Source organism: Cinclus cinclus, chromosome 3, assembly GCF_963662255.1.
Source record: "Cinclus cinclus chromosome 3, bCinCin1.1, whole genome shotgun sequence".
Lineage (NCBI taxonomy): Eukaryota > Metazoa > Chordata > Aves > Passeriformes > Cinclidae > Cinclus > Cinclus cinclus.
Window position 1 is genome coordinate 53,098,722 of NC_085048.1, and position 17,542 is coordinate 53,116,263.

The window sequence follows — 17,542 nt, forward strand, 5'->3', positions numbered from 1 at the left end:
GGTACCAATTTGAATTTTAGAAGAACGAGGAGAAACCCATCAATATAATGGCCTTATTCTGATGCCTAAATTCCGGATAAACATCCAAAATTGCTCTTTATTACTTCCATAGCTGTTGAAAATGAAGACTTTTACTTTAATGTTGTAACAGGTGTTACATTCATTTGTGATTATTCTGCTAAATTCACCTTGGTTTTGCCTTTTTTGCTTTTGTTTATGATTTTATTTTATTTTATTTTGTTTATGATTTAATTTAATTTAATTTAATTTTATTTTATTTTCAGGACTGTTTCCTGCAGTGCTGAACCTGGCTAGTAATGCTCTGATCACAACAAATGCTACCTGTGGAGAAAAGGGGAGGGAAATGTACTGCAAACTCGTTGAGCATGTACCGGGACAGCCGGCAAGGAACCCTCAGTGCCGCATTTGTGATCAAAGGAGTCGACTTCCACATCGTATGTGTGCCATTTTCATTTTGTTCCTTTAATTTTTATTTTTTTTCCAAAGGGTATAGATACTCAGGAAACAAACCAGTGGTTCACCAGCCTGATTAGTGCAAAATGTGTCTCTCTCTTCAAATCAGGTTAACCATCTCTTCCAAAGGTGTTTCAAAATCTGTATCTGATATGGGTGCTCCTCCCTTGGAACTTTCTGATTCAGGTACTGAAAAGCACCTAAACTCAGATTTAAAAAAAAATTAAGTATCTACAGTTGTTGTTGAATTCTTTTGATATACACTAGCCATGAATAAAAACCAGATAACTGATTTTTACCTGCATACCTACATGTGGAATTTGAACATTTTGGCCAATCTAAGCAATATCTGAAATTCTAGTAAATTCAGTTTCACTGAGCCAGAAAAAATAAGATAGAGTAATGGAGCACTGCTTGTTTTAATGTTTAGTTTTTAATATTAAAATTGATTTTTGCTAACACTGCTTTCTTAAAGATTACCTGGAAGCAAAACCAGTTTTCAGGTATGAATTTGTCATCATCTACTTCAAGCATGCTTATTCTGGTAGCTGGGAAGATTAGAATGAAGAAAATTTCTTAGTCAAGTCATACAACTTTAATTTCATGTAACCTTGCCATGAAAGACATGAACAGCTTTAACATTGTTAGATTTTCATGGCACTCTAGATGGTGGAGGATGTAGGGATACTCAAGACAGCTTTTAATGGAATAGATAAAATGCTGAAAGAAACACAGAGACAGAAGCATGAAGACAATTACTTTTTTCCAATTGTGTTCCAATAAAACTTAGCTCAGATACATTTATACCTCATGACATTTAAGCATGTGCTTAAAACCACAGGATTAAAAAAAAAAAAAAAAAGAAAAAAGGATGACATTTAATCTGTCTGCTCATTCTAGACAGGATGAGCTATCTGTGGCTTTCCAGACAGAAGCTTATTTGGATTCTCCTTAGGAACTTCCTCCCATGGACACACTTTCTACTGTGGCTCACTTATTACATCACTCAAAACAAAAAACAAAGTGTTTTTCTAAAAACTAATCTGCATCTCCTTGCAGAAATTCATGTTATGTATTTCCTAAATTCAGTCAATACAAGGCATGGATTAGTACTTCCTTTTTCTTAAAAAAAGTATTTCACCTAATTAATTGAGAGGTGATGGTATTGATCTATCTAGTTTCTTCACTAAGCTATATTTTCTTTCATTCTCCTCATAGGTTTTATCTTCTGTAACTGCATGAATTGCAGTTCTCTGAATTCTTCCTAGAGGCTTTCATATTTGTTAAAATTCACCTGAGCACTTACTAGAGCTACATAGCGATCCAGGTTTGCTTCAGAATAATCATATATTCCTGTTCACATGTTTTACTTTGATATTTCTTATTGCTAGTGGTGAAACACCACTGAGATGAGAGGACAGTTAGTTGTCAATTGCAAATGCTTTCTTTTCCTGCTAAATTGCTCCTCACCTTATATTTGCAAAGCTATTTATAATTTTCTCAGTGTAGACTACTTAATTTATGTGAAGACAGTTACAACCTGGTTTTTTTTCAGATTGTTTTCCAAGTTTCAGTGTCTTATTGAACTGCAAAAACTGCCACCTTCTGAGGGAAGGTCATATGATTTTTTTAGCAATCAACATAGGGTTACGTTATAGCAGTGTGTTTCACTCACAGAAGAATTCAGTTTTTAGAAACATTCTGACTGGCATTTTGACTGTGCAAAAGACTTTCCTATTTTACAGATGGGTATTTAGAGACACACGCACATTACGCAGGTTTTTTTTTTCCTATATATAGTTTGCTAATTTCAAAAATCAAACCTAAACCAAAGATATTGTTTTGTCTTGTATATGATGTCAGACAGTGTACAATAAAACACACAGACATGTATATGTGTGTGTATATATGAAAAACCGCATCTGAATTATTTGTATCTCTGTTTCCCCTTGTTTCTACTCTCTTTTAAATTTGAATCAGTCCAGCTTCACAATATCTGGTCTTTTGTGACAATCATATCTCATTTTAAGGTCTTTAAATGTTCATTTGGCAAAGGGAAGTGCCTTGTTTAAGCAGAGATGGCTTGTTGATAGGAGAACCATGTAATATTACCAGACTTTAAATGATCCCCCTGGAATGTGTGAGTCTGGAGTGCCTCCCCTTAATTACTGTAGTAGGAAATGAACAAAATTTCCCTGGCTAATCACATGTGAGTCCAAATTAAAATGCACAGTTTGATGGGCTCAGTCTCTAAGTTCTCCCTCTTGCCATCTCTCAGGAAGATTGGTCCTTGAACTGCATTTGCAATCCAATCCTTTTTACAAATTTTGTATTTTATCCCTCTTACCTTTTAAATAAGCTAACATGCCAGCAATTAATTTTCAAATTAATTATGATTAAACTTTCATAATGGTGATTACAGTTAATTGTTAATTCATCTCCCAATCCTCCTTCTGATGATTTACCTTTATATCAATTTCATCTGAAGAAACTTGGATCAAAATTTCCAATTAGACAACTTCTCTCACAGTCACCAAAAAGCTCTGAATTTGATTTACTCCTAAGTTTTCCTGCCAGTCATTTAATGCCAAGATTTGAGAAAATGATGAGAGTTGTGGAAACTGACAGCATGTAAAGCATAGGGTGTGCTTTGCTTTTCTCTTCAATATAAAAATAAAGGTACCTATAACTTTATCAGTTGTAGTACCAGAATTCTAATTTGCAAATGTTGCTGCCCACTAATACCATTGAATAATATTTAAATGAAATTGTTGACGTTTTCAGTATTGAGGGTTTATGACTTCACTCATGCCACAAAGCACTTTCTTTTTTTTGTTTGTATCTTTAAATATGTTCAGGCATTCTGGCTTCCCTGAATGAGCTAGGACTCCTGTCCTTCACAGGTGGTTGATGTAGCAAAAGAACAGAGATACAAAGACTATCAATCTGGCTGGTTGATTTAAGTAATAGTTAAATAATAAGTAAATGATCAGTTCATAAAGTAATTATTTGCAATTCTAGAACCAGCTAGTAATGAATTATATTCCAGTTTCATGCCATGGAAATCTGACAGTTCAGAGAGTCATTCTTAATAAGAGAGGTAAGGTTTTCTCCTGGTTCATATTCATGCAAACAGAACTTGCACAGAAGAAATTTACCGTATTTGAATTTTGTTTGGGTTATTTTCCTCATGTACAGTCTTGCTCTGGAAAATTAGGGACTCCAAGATATAGATCATTGTACCTTTTAAAATTCTGATTTTGTTATTCTCCATTTCATGCAGGAGAGAAACACAAAAAATAACCTACAAATATTGAGTGTGATTTTTCTCAGTCTAAATAATGTTAAAAAAATAATGTTAAAGTGCTAAGTAAGCCAACTTTGATAATGTAGAAGATCTTGAAATTCAGGAAAAATTCAATTCTGTAAATAAATTTGTATTCTTCTTATTTAGGATTCATTTGGGACACTGTAGGAGAGTGAATATAGGCATGAAAACTAATGCATCTTGGACTGTGATATGGATTATAACCAAACAAACCTTATATGCATGTATGCGAGTCAGAAAATTTTCCAGTTGAGGAATATATTCTGTAATGATTTCTGAATCATTTCCTCTGCAATGATTTGTGAATTATTTCCTGAATTATTTCTATGTGTGCTTAGAAATGTCTTAGGAATGCCAGTACCAGTATTGCTTTAATCTCTGCTTTTCTTACACACCCTATCTCAGGCTTCTGATTTGTTTTTTCTGTTGCAATATTCGATGACTTTGCAGTTCTGCAAACTTTGGAAGAGTGCAGGAAGTATTTATCTGATTTAAATGCCTCCATTTTCTGTAGCATCAGGAGAGCCTTCTGCAATTAGATATGACCTTGTGATCATAACCAAAATTAACTAACATTCTATCAGTAATAATTTCAGTAATAATAAGCGTGATTTGTGGCCCAAGAGTACATAAAAATTAATTTACTCCTGTTTCTTTTTGAAGTCCTGCTTTATTAGTTCTGTAGTTGTCTTAAAATCTAGATTTCAGATCTAAAAATAATTTAAATCTTCTAATTATTTTGAAATTTATTTACATGTTTCTGCTGTTCTAACAGAAAGACACCCGATAACAAATGCAATTGATGGCAAGAACACTTGGTGGCAAAGCCCTAGTATCCAGAATGGAATTGAGTATCATTATGTGACCATTACATTGGACCTCCAACAGGTAGACTTCTGTTTGTTTCTGGGCTTGCTGTGTTGCATGACAGATAAACTGGATTATCCTAAGTTTTTGCTCTGTGTTGCTTTCATATAAAGACATGACCAATTTCTCCTATAATTTTCTGTTGTTTATATGGATATGATTGAGCCATTCATCGTAACATAATGTGCCAAAAATAAAAAAAAATTATTTCACATATATTTTTAGGAAGTCATGCAGTTGTAAGTACCTTTTATCTGTGAAACTGAAGTACTTGAAGGGTAGGGATTTTTATACCTGGAAGAGCCTTTGAATCCTGGAAGTGATATTAGCATTCTGGCTTTGGAGCCCTCATTGCTAATGGCAGAAACAATCCTACATCTGTGCTTTTGGCTTATATATGCAAAAGTATTCAATATGCATTTGTCTTTCAATCAGGAGAGCTAAAAATTTTACAGAAGTTTGAGAGTAGATTCCTGTGCATTAAAGAGGTTTGGGGGATTTTTTTACATGGCTTTTAAATTTTCAGATTTATTTACTGATTTGCTTTTACAAAGGAATTGTGCCACTTGTTGGTTGTGATCTGGTAGTTTGCGAGTTGCTCTCGGGTATTAGAACTGAATTCCCACACTTGTTTTCCATCACCCTGGAAATTTTAGTTGTGTGGTTGTTTAAGCCAGGTCTTCTAAATTAGGGCTTTACAAATCCCTTTTTTTCTGCTGCTGTTTCATTATCTAGATTATCATCAGAAATTAGCAAATTTATGAATTTCTGAAAGTTTTACATTTTCTTATGTATTAAAAGCTAGCAACTAAAGGTTCATTGAGGATACAGGAGAAGAAGTATGGGTTGTTCTAATGTATTTAAAAGGCTTCTTCATGTGCCAGCTGACAGCAGTCTGAGAATGCTGCACTGTGTGTAGTGTGGGTTTCGGGGTTTTTGTTACTATTTTTTAAAAATGAGACAAGGATCAAGTTTGATCCCATTTCTTTCCCACGTCCTATTACTAACTGTTCAAAGGAAACTTGGCAGTCCTTCTGCAGCTCTAAAGTTGATATCTTCTCTTAAGCCCATTCATTTGTTACTGGCTGGAAAAGAAGCAATGCTGAGTTTTGTGTGGATGTCAGAGAGGTGGGATAAGACCCTGTGTCACTAATGCTATCTGGCACATCCTTTGGGATCTGAATAACCCATGTAGTTGGGAATGTATGCGATTTTACTCACCACTGTACAGGAACAGAACAATTATTGTTCCCCAAAATGCAGTAACAGGTCTGATGCAATTTGTGTGGCTTTTGGACTACTCTGTAAGGAATGGGTTGTTTGTGTCTTGAGAAGTATTAGGAGTTTTTGTTTGCTTATCCAGGAATTTCCTAGTCAGAGCATTATAGACTATTAAAGGTAACTGGCAAAATATGAAATTTCTCTTTCAGCTTTTTTGTGTATTATTCACTATGAATGTGAAGGTCACCAGACATCTCTGCAACCTCACTTAAAAGACATTTCAGTCTTTACCTTTGGCTTCCAGGAGATTCTGTAATTGCTATGTTTGTGTTGATGAATTCTTGCTTTAAGTATAAAAATGCTTAACTTCCTTTTGTGAGATAGAACTAACAAATGACAAATCCACAAGTAATGGATTGAAAATTGCAGAAATGCATTAGTTCTTACATTATTACTGGTAATTATGATAGTACATGGAATGCTTTTAGCAATCCAAATTTCATGAAAAAATCAGGAAATAATTACAATTTCCTCCTTTATATAATGCTTGGCCTTTTGGGGCAGTGAATATTTTTTTCTTTACATTTTTATGCAGGGAAGCCACATAAAATTGATGTATACTATTTAGCAATAGCTAATAAACCAGAAGAAGTAACATGTACTTAATTTTAGAACAAGCCCAAATATTATCAGTCCTGTTGGGAAAATGTAGTATTTTTTCTTGCTTTTTCTCAGCCGTTGAGTTTTGCCTTAATACTTACAAAGTGCTTTTATCTGTAACAGAGGCTAGGCTTCTAATTCATTGAAGTGTGCTTGTAATTTTTACTCCACTATTATTAAAGTAAGAGTTGAAAATGGAACTATTTGGTTCTGCGCATCTTTGGTAATTTGCACTTAAGCCTTCACTTTTTCCCACTTTTTAGCCATTATAGCAAGTCTCATCTATATCACAACAAAATCATGGAACTCCATTCATACCTGTAAATGTGAGATTATTTTTTGCGGTGCTTTTCATCCAGGAAGTGCATAGGAATTCAAAAATATGGATTTATTTGGGAGTTTCTCACATGGATTTACATGGAGCTTAGAGTGAAAGGCTGAGCTGCCTTGGTAGATCTGAGTTTGGAAGGGGGTGGTTCACAGATGGGCTGGGTACCAAGAGAAGCTCTCTGATGTTCTGCAGCTCTTAGTCTTGCTGGTTGGGGAGGGTCTGCCTGCTCTGCCTTAAGAGTGTTGGGCAGTTCAAGTGCAACAGAAGTACTTCAGGTCCCAAGTGCAACGTTTAGCTGGATTGAAAATAGGCCTTCTCTTCAAGGATTTCAGAGCAGGGAATTGGCAAAACAGAAATGATTAGACATCCAGGGAGAACATATCCCCTGTAGTCGTGCTATTCCCAAATCCTCAATTAGTCTTAATTTCATAGTGATGTGGAAGATTATAATAAAGTATCCTTCTAGAAAATTGGCAAATGCACAGGAAAACCAGTTGGCATTTTGAGGTGAAGTGGTCAGCCCATCTGCTTCTGATTTCTACGCACATCAGGACACTTTTATTAACAAATTTCCAACTACTCTAGGGAGCAAGGATGTTGGCAACATCCTTGATACTGCTCAGATACTGGTGCTAGGAGCATATCTATGTGGATTTAGACATTTTTGCTGTGAAATTCATATTTTTTTAATTATGCTGGAATATTTTATGTGGACTGTAGATGTGTAGAACACAGGTGGACCCAGAGTTAATATTCTGGTAGAAATTTCTGGATTTAATAATTATGTCTTCATTGCTTTAGACTGTGGAGGATCAGTTCAGTGTCCAGGTGGTGCTTTCCAGGTATACATATCTGAAGGAAAAGAAATAATGGACACTCTCTAGAGCCTTGTAAGCTGCAAAGAGCAAAAATAATTGATTAAGACATGTAGCTGTTTCTCTCTAAGCTGTTTCTCTTACTTGCACTTCATCAGTTTTAAGTTCCCTAAGCTCTGATAGCATCCAGCTCTTTCACCTTTTCATCCTGTCCCCTACCTGTCTTCTGTAGGAGGGGAGGAAGTAGTCTAAATCGTGTTCTGACTGTGTAGAAATCACTGCCATCTCCATCCCTTCCACAGGCATTTTCAGAACACTTATTACAGGAATGATGTCATACAGCAAACTGGTGGCAGGGACCCATGAATTAACTAAATCTGCATCCCTGCCTAATCAATTTTTCTTAAAGAAGAAATAACCATGCCTTTGAGTCTTGGCCAAAGTTGTTGCATGATTTTTGGATTCTAGAACAATCTCCCTGTTACCTGGTTTCAAATTCCTAGTGGAACCCATTGTTTGGGTGTTTATGCAGTTGAGGCCCACAGGAAGGTCCAGTTCAACTAATCCTTTAGGGATTGACTGAAGGTAATCTTACAGCCATAGTGAAATAAGAGGTAGATTGGGTGATATTGGACAACATTGCTTCTCTTAATACAAAACTATAGTTTTTTATTTTAACTTAGGACAGTTGACCAGTCAGTGGCTAAGGAATCAAAACGTGTGGAGCAACAAAGCCATATTAAAATAGCCTTTGCACATTAGCTGCATAGTCATATAGGGATATGCATATCACTGGGCAATATTTGGTTTAATGTTATATTTTCTCTTCTCTGGAATATCAAATACATTTTCCATTGAGGAAAAAAAAGTACAGCTAGCTTTTTTTTTTTTTTTTTTTTAATAACTGCTGATATCAAATACCAGAACAGCAAAAGGAAAGAAGAGGAAGTTAATTATACTGTTTAGTCTTGGGATATAAGAACCAGTTTAGTAAAATGAAGTGCTTATTTGGTCTGTATTAAATTTCTATATATGTGCAAACATTTTGTTTAGGTGTTCAATTAATATTTTCCTTCTGTCTTTCACCAAAAACTGTGGGCTTAAAATGCTTTCAAAACTGTTTTTATGAAGGAAAGATTTAAAGCCTCTTTTCAACCCCAAACCAGAAAGTAGTTTAACAGAAAAGAAATTTAGTCCAGACTTGGACTTTTCTCCAACAGATGCCACTCATGTTTTTTCTGAACATTCAAAAATGTTTGTCTAAAGAGAAAAAGTGAAAAAAACAAAGTCTGTTTAGACTGTCACGCTGCAATTCCCTGATTACTGCTCTTCCCCTCACTAGTGAAAGGGATATATTTTCTGTACTTCTTGTTCTGGCGCTGGCATTTATGTTGCCATGCAGAAAAACAGATGTACCTTGGTACTGAAAACTATGTCTTATTTAGTTTTTTAGGGTGTGGTTTCTCCCAGATCAGTTTCCTGATATGGCTTGCCTGTGTGAGGTTTTGTTGCCAGTTTGAGGGAGCAACACTGTGTTGGCTTCAACACTGTGAAGCTTCAAAGCGTACGGTACTGACCTGTGAGCTACAGTCCAAGCCTGCAACACAGAGCTGTCATTCTCAATACTTGTTTTTCCTACTTCTTGCTCATGAAGTTATGAAGTTATGTTATGAAGTTATTTGAGAATTTGAGAATTCAGAAAGCAAATTATCTCAAAACTAAGTCCAGTTTTCTGGCTCAGTTACAGCTAAGTGGTAAACAAACTGTTGAAGTGACAGCCAGAAAGAGATGCAACTAGAACCATGAAAATGACTGTTGAATCAGTTTAAAAAAGAAAAAGGAATTAGGTGTTCTGTTTTAATAAAGTGCACAGGTAACATTTAGACAGGTACGTTAGTTGCAATGCTAATTTTGCATTTCTATTACCTTCATAGGCTTGAATCTTAACATTTTGGTGATTTCCTTAAGTTCTTTAGTGTTACAGTTTGCTGGTAATGAACTAACTAGATACCTATAGGATGAAAAAAAGTGTCATTTGCCTTTCTGATATTATTTTAAATTATTATTAATTTTAATGTTTCTACATTATTAATTAGTATTAATTAGTATTTAATTTTAAAATATTTTTTGAAGTAAAACTACTGGGCTTGAAGTCAGCTTATAATGAAAGCATTTGAAAAACTCAAGAACAAGAAAAGAAATTTCATATAAATATACCAGGAAAGATTTATTGCAAACATACCTAGAAAAAATTATTTGTTATCATGAAAACAAACAGAACAGTAGTAAATATTTTGACATTACAGTAAACATTTTTAAGAACTACCTGTTTTATATATTATTATCAAATTTACTTTAGATTATGTATCTTTCCTCCTTGATTTCCATTTACGGGAAGGAGAGAATATATGCACACCAATAAGTAACAGATGCTACCCAGGGCTCCCTTCTTGTCTCAGAATAAAGTTTTCCCCATTGATATCACTCAGAAAAAAGCCTAAGGAAAATAAAATTTTATTTTTCCTCAGTTAAGGTCTGAGACTGTACCTTTATGCCTGCCATAATTCCTGAAGAGGCTGCTGCATGAAACTTCTAGGTGTTCTTACAAACAAATGTTAGTGAAGATGCTCAGGCTGACTACCTCACAGCATTAAAAAAAACAGAGAAAGCTTTTCATGAGTCATTCAAAGTACATGGAGAGAGTTTGCTCAAACGCATTCTGAAAAGCTAAGAACTCATTACTGTATTCAAAGATGAAGTGTAATACCCACCACACAAAGTGCTGTTAGATGGGTTGAGAAGTTGTGTGAACAATAAATATCCATAGGATTATTTTGCCTATTTTTTTATGCTCACTACTAAATCAAACCATAAACTTATTGCTTTGTACTTAGACAGAAATATTTCTAAGTGAGCAAATCATTTCAGCTTCAGTTCATAATACACAGTAACAAAGATTTTGAGCAGTGTTGAGAATTTATACATTTTCTTTTTGAGGTTACTTGCCTTATATTTTCCCGGGATGACTGTAATGCAGACATACATTCCACTTTTCTAATTTTGGCTTTAAGGAAGAGAGCTATTATCCTTTCCATCCAGTGAGACATACGTTCTGACATGAATATGAGGTTGTGTCCTGATTTTGTACTGTTAGCAGTTTTGGTTCTAAAGAACACTGTGGAGCCTGGGAGAATGGTGATGTGACAAGTAAGGGGTATATAGGATTCTAGGTCTTGAGCAGATTTTGTTACTGATATTGAAGATATATGTTGTCTTTAAATAGTTTATGAAGCTTACTTGAAAAAATAAGTTTTGCAGCTGATGATGGTTGTGAAATAGTGCTTCTCTTGTGATAAGCACCTTAAAATGTATAAATTTGGTATGAGCAAGTGAGAGCTGGTGAGAGGACACTGCATGGAAACGTCACTGAAGGAAATGAGAGTGCTTCACTCTGAGTACTCTCAATGCTACTGGACCCAGACTAAGCATCAGTTCTTGGATCTAGAAAATTAATAAAAAAGGAATTTTTTTATGTGTATTTTAAGCAGTAAAATAGAGGAACAACCATTTCTGTCCTCCTTTCTTGTCCAGGTTTTAAGAAGAAGGGTTTGGATAGTAGCATTTTCATCAATTTTCCTTTTCTCAAAATAGTCTTTCTCCATGGAAGGAAGTGATAAACTTTAGAAAATAAAGAGAAATTGCTTTCTGCTATTATTTTAAATTATTGTGGAAAGATATAATTAACTTCAGCCCTCGATTCTGGTATACACCAGGCCAATGGTGAGCAGCAAAAATAGTCAAGAGAAAACAGCTATTCTTTTTGAGGCCTTCACAAACAGCTGAACAGTCAGTAATGGAGAAAACCAACTGAGAAAATGACAAAGAACCAAGTTGACATTGACAGAAATTTTACAGGTTCTGACTCCTTCCATTTGGCTTAATGTGTCTCAGATTATCAACATCTGGACAAGTTGAGTACTTTACCTTTTGACATCGTATGAAGTGCACTCTTTTAATAGACTTTGCTTTCTTTTTTTTTTTTTTTTTTTTTTTAATGACATCTTGTACCTGTAACACGAACAAAAGTTGAGAAGGATTAGTACAATGTATTTTCTGTCATGGAGAAGAAAGCGTTCTTGTGCCTCTCCAGCAGTTACATACATGGAGAGGAGAATGCTACGTTTTTTCTCAGTTCAGGTATTTTTATAGTTTTTTTTTTTTTTTAACACATGTTCTGCAGGCATTAACTTAGTGGGACTGTGCATTGTACAAAAGTGAATTTTTGCTTAACTAGAAAAGATTAATTTGTAACTGAAATGGCTTGGTTTGGAGACACCCACCTGAGAGCTTTTCTAGGTTGGCTTTGATAAAATCTTTCTCAGTTTTTCTGGTGAAGTGCTGTGGGCATCTTAATTTGCATGACATTTGTAGCTGCTACTTTTTGTAGTTAAAATTTTTCTGGACAGATGATGCCCTGCTAAAATTGCTTGCAACACTGGAAAAAAAAAATCTATGTTGGAATCAAATGTGTGTTTCTTTCAGCCCAAATTCCCCATCTGGTAGCAACGTTTCAGTTGGAAGCAGCTCAGAGGAACAGGAGCAAAATTGTCATTAAAGGCGAACTGCAGCGTGGTGGGAGATGTCCAGCTCTCTAAACTGATATTAGTAGAATCCTGCTAAGCGTATCTTTTTTCCCACCCATGCCAAAATTTTCAATTACAGAATTTCTAACTGTGAGCAGAATATTCGAAACCATGGCCACTGTCTCTCTGGACATTGATAAATACATGCTAGATGCTGATTTGAGGAATCTGGAAAGCTACTCCATTTCTAAATAAGGTTTTTTCTCTGAGTTGGATGTGAGACTAAAATGAGAAGATTAGTTGTTCTTAAATAGCCAATTGTATAAAAATTCTTGCATCAAAAATGTGTACTCTCATTCATGTATAATAGACCCAAACAATAATCCATAACAATCTCTGTGAACTGAAATATTACAGACCTCATAAACTGGCCTCTGAGAATGCAAGGAAATGTTTTTCAAAACTCACACAATCTCTGCTTCCATGCATGAGGATTTGGATTCGGTCTGTTTCACGTCTTAAACCTTTAGGAGAGGCTAATCCAAAAGGAGAAACAGTGCAAATGTGGTATTTAAGATGTATGATGTGCTGCATAGATAACAATTGTTTTCATATGTGAGTATCAAGATAGAAGTTAATGATCAAGGAACACTTTTGCATTGAGAATCTGTTTATATCTGTGATTTCTGATTCTTGGTCACCTGTGGTTTTAGAAGTTCAGGCTCCTCTGTGTTTCCACATTCAGACATTCAGCAAGGCTGAGTTCATACTCCTGGGAGAGTGAAACACACATGGCTGGACAGAGCAGCATACATACATCACAGTGCCCTGTCAGCACCCACATGAACATAAACACAGCACAGCCTGCTTCACCCTCTTCTTCCTCTCCAACTGATCAGGATTAATGTCTACTAGGGGTGTATACATCTATGGATGCATCCAAGACATGCAGTGCTTCAGTAGTTCACCTCAGTCTTTTGAAGATCTTTGAGATGATTTGCAGCCCCACTCCAGTTGCTGGTATTTAGGTCTCTTCTATTTGCTGAGCTTCAAGGTAACTCTTACTCATACATACCCACTAAAAGAGAGTGTACAGCTAAATAAGATATTTATAAACAGGATTTAGAAGGAAAATAGGATGGACTTCAGCTATTGAGGTCAGGATTAACATGCTGATCAGACAGCTAGTTGTAGTTAACTGGTTACTTTCTTCTGCTTTTTCCCTCTATCTTACACTTGTTACTTCTTGATCCACCTTGATCCCTCCCTTTTTCTATCTCTATTCCCTACCCTAAATGGCTCCATTTTAAGTCTCATCCTTGCATGCAATCCCTTCTGCATAGACATTCCCCTGCTTCTCTTAATGAGGGGGACCCCGTGTAGCTAATAAACCCTTTTAACCTCAGTGTGTTCTGAGGTTGCCTTGACTCATCTGGATGGATTTCCCACTGGGACAAAGGGGTGTCTGCATTGCTTTTTCTATCCTTATCTGCACTTTTAAGTAACTGGTTAAATACATCTCTGTCATGGTAAAGGTCATATAGTATTTGCACCAGCCTGTAAGGAAACAAAACTTGCCTAAGTTCTGCACTTTTCTTGATGAAAGAATATCATGTTTACGTGGACACTGAATTGCAATAATAATCAGCAACATAATATAACTATAGTAAACAAGTAGATGCAGAGTTCACACCAGGTTGTTGATGGAAGCCTCCATTAGAGCGAATAAATTATTCTGTTGAGAAAATGAAATGGAAATACTTCTGTAGAATTGTGTGGTACCATTTATTTCTCTGCTGATATTCTGATTTGCATGAATGCTTTCTAACCGAAGGATTTATTTTTTAAATGGAAGCACAAGTGGGAGTCAGACACAATGAGATTTCTTGCTTCAGTAGTTAACCCTATGTAGATTAATGATTCACTTCATCTCTATCTGAATAATATTAGTGTAGCAAATTATCCTGTATAGTAGGATACACTTTTCTATGTCTTATGAGGCATTCACAAGAAGGTACAGTGCTATAACTTATGGAAGTGTTCCTATAACATGTGCTTCATAGTTCTAACTGCTGAGACAATTACCAGTTAAAATGAGACCAGAGACTCATTTTGTTTCTCATCTTGAGGATTATGTTGCCTATAATTTGGGAAAGGTTTAAAGGATTATTTAGACTATTTCTCTCCCACTCCCATAATTATACTGCTATGGTCACATGAGCAGAACAAGTAGAAAAAAGCACCAGCTGTGCTTTGGCAGCTGTGTTAATGTCTTTTGCATGCTACCAGGCAGTGTGCTATTGCTCCATTTCCCCATTTGTATAAGCAAGCTTGGGTGCCTAGGTTGCATTCTATTGGACTTGTACAAGTCCAGATGTGCTCTAAGATCATGCAGTTACCCTGTCAATTAACATGTGTCAGTTTATTGTTCTATCTGAGAAGTGAGCCAGGAGTGCTCCATTGATTACCCCCTGGGAGTAGAAGAAGCTCAGCGTCAGGATGTACCAGGAAGGTTGGCTTCAGAATACTGAACCGTGTCACTTGTTTTGATTGTGAAAACAAATGTAACAAAACTCAGTGTTACATTAGACTTTATTAGTTTCTCATGCCACTGAGTGCTTGCTGGTTTTGTATTTGCTAAACAACTCCACAATAAAATAACAGTTACTCTTTTATCTGGAGGACAGTTTTCCAGCTGATTAGAAAGTCAGCATTGCTTCCATTACATTGATTTGCTTTGAGAATAATCGTACAGCTGCCATTAATTTTAGTCTCTTTGTTGTCATTGCCAGCTTGCTGAGGAAGCACAGTAAAACATGGTATGTGTCATGATTGCTCTCTGCCTCATAGCGCTGTGGTCATCTGGTGGTGCCTGGTGTAGCTGACTGAGCTGCGACAGTCATCTTGTGTCGTGCTAAAGCTCTAGCTGTCCCCCAAAGCAAAGGTATTTTTTAAAAGAGTGGATTAACATCCTGTATTTTCTCCAGCCTAGCCCTAGAAAGATCAGGAATAATATTAACCAGTCCATGTTTTTGATGCATGATGCTTTTGATGCATCTTCCTTTGTCTGTAGTAAGCAGTAGCTGTCTACCAATATTTAAAAATACTGGTAGTTCCAGCTCTGTTTCTCTGACCAGGAAGTTAGTGGGTTGCAGATATCTCAGTGCTGTTACAGAAGGAAGTCTTAGAGGCTGGGACAGTAGTAGCCTGGATCAGGTTGAAAACTGTAGCTGAATAGAAGTTAAAACCAGCTCTTCATGTATATTTTCATTTACATTAAGAAGTTTTCTTTTTCATGTCAGATTTAGATTAAGAGAAATGAAATCCATTCCACTGTGATATGCAATATGCTGTTTACTCTCCACTGTTTGTTTTGCTTTGTTTTGTTTTGTTTTTTGCAGTTTCATTTAGAGACCATGCTAAAAATAATGAAAGCCAAAGGTATATATTAAATTGCAGTCAAGAAGTGAGCTATCTGAAGGGAAGAAACAAGGCTTCAAACACATCCTCGGCAAAATATGCAGGAAATGTTATTGGAAGAAGGCTTCAATTTGAAAAGTCACTGTAGAAAGTTTCACTCTCCCACACAGCCTAGTATTTCAAAGCAAGCATACAGAAAAAGACTTCCTGTTGATTACACCTCTTGGCACCACAATGACAATGTATCCAAGGTGTTTACCAGAGCTAAATGCTTGTTGGGCTGTGTTTAACAATGAATCTTTCATGGAGTTTTGCAAATTTTAGGACTTCCAAAAAGGCACTATGTGTACACACACCTGTGGTTATGAATTTATTGTGAGATATGTCCTAAACCACAGATCTTCCACAGTAGAAGCCCTAAAAATGTGTTTAACCTCAGCTGTTATCCACTTAACATGTATGGCATAGTCTTATTCTGAGAAATTGAGGTCAATTGCCTCTGTAAAAAAATTTTTTTTAAGTATTTAGGAGTACTAAAAGGAATGAAATCTCTCTTCTGTATCTCTTACATTTCAGAGAGCTTAACTGAGGGGTGAACAATTTGGAGAGATTTTTTAATGTTTTGTTTGTCTCTGATGATTGTTAGGAGCATTAGTGACACTGATCCATGATAGTTAAAACCGTAATTGTTTATGGCCACATAATGGAATATAGCTGTAAATGAGTTTGAGAGAGGAAAGGGGGGAGAAGTGGTTGTATGATTCCTATTGGAACTATGGAATAAAACACAGGTTTTTTCATTCTCTGGGTTGTTTATTTAATGCTACTGAAGATAAACATTGAGACAGTCCTTCAAGAAGGTACAGTTACAGACATGTTCTTCAGATTGAAATAAATTCAGCCTCACCCATGTCTTATTCCACTGAAAAACTTTGGCTCCTAGTGATTTATTTTCCTGACTAGAGTGATTGTGAATCTTACCATATTTTCAGCATCTGCACAGAAGGCAGGAATGCTAATTGGGGATAAGCATCTTCTTTGTCTCCATCATCAAGTGTTTGGGAATACTTGCTGTACTCTGCCACTTAACACATTTTCTATTTTACAGTAATACTGGTGGGTAATAAAAACCAATTCAAATCTTCTTACTGCTTCTTTCATTGTTTATTGTTGGATATTCTTTCAGTAGATTTACTGATTGTGTAAGCATTTGCAAGAGATTTTGTGTGGACTAAGTTTGAATCTTGCACTTCTGTCTTGCAGTGACTATCCAATACAAAAAGCTTTAATTATTAAATCAACACTGCCATGATACCCTCTGGCATCCTCATGTGCAGACTCACAGCACTTCATCTTAAAAATATTAACTTGATATGTGTTCTGCTTTTATAATAGTAATAGCTTCTTCTTTTCCTTGGCTTCAGTTCTACCTATGTAGTATATTAGTAGGTTAATAACCAAACCAAACCAGACCTGCGTCACTAATGTGTGTCATTCTCCAATGGCAAATGTATTTGTGGCTTGCATTCCAGCATGCATGTACATGGAAATAAACCTTGATAAATCAATTGAATAGGCAGGTAAAATGGACTATAATGAGCATTGATTATATGCTTGCATTCTGTTCGTAGTGATATTTGATGTGTCTCTGTCCTGTAAAGCCTGTTCATAGTCACAGTGCAGAGTTATGTGATTGAAACAAGAATATTTTATAGAATTATTTCAGCATGATGTGATTACCTTTCAATAGCTTAAAACTGTGTTTTTCTTTAACAGAGATAGACTCGTAACAGTTTGGCAACTCTTAAACCTTGTGGAAAGTGCATGTCTATAAATACACATA

The 17,542-nt window shown here is 35.8% G+C and overlaps 1 protein-coding gene across 1 annotated transcript in view; it reads left to right on the plus strand.

Annotated features, from left to right (window-relative positions):
- Positions 1–271: 271 nt before the first annotated feature.
- Positions 272–17,542, plus strand: part of LAMA2 (laminin subunit alpha 2) — a gene marked incomplete at its 5' end in the record, with an annotated part of 255,146 nt that continues 237,875 nt past the window's right edge. The window contains 2 exons of the mRNA XM_062488976.1: positions 272–455; positions 4,578–4,690. Coding sequence (XP_062344960.1) covers positions 272–455; positions 4,578–4,690 — 297 coding nt within the window. The remainder of the gene's footprint in view (positions 456–4,577; positions 4,691–17,542) is intronic.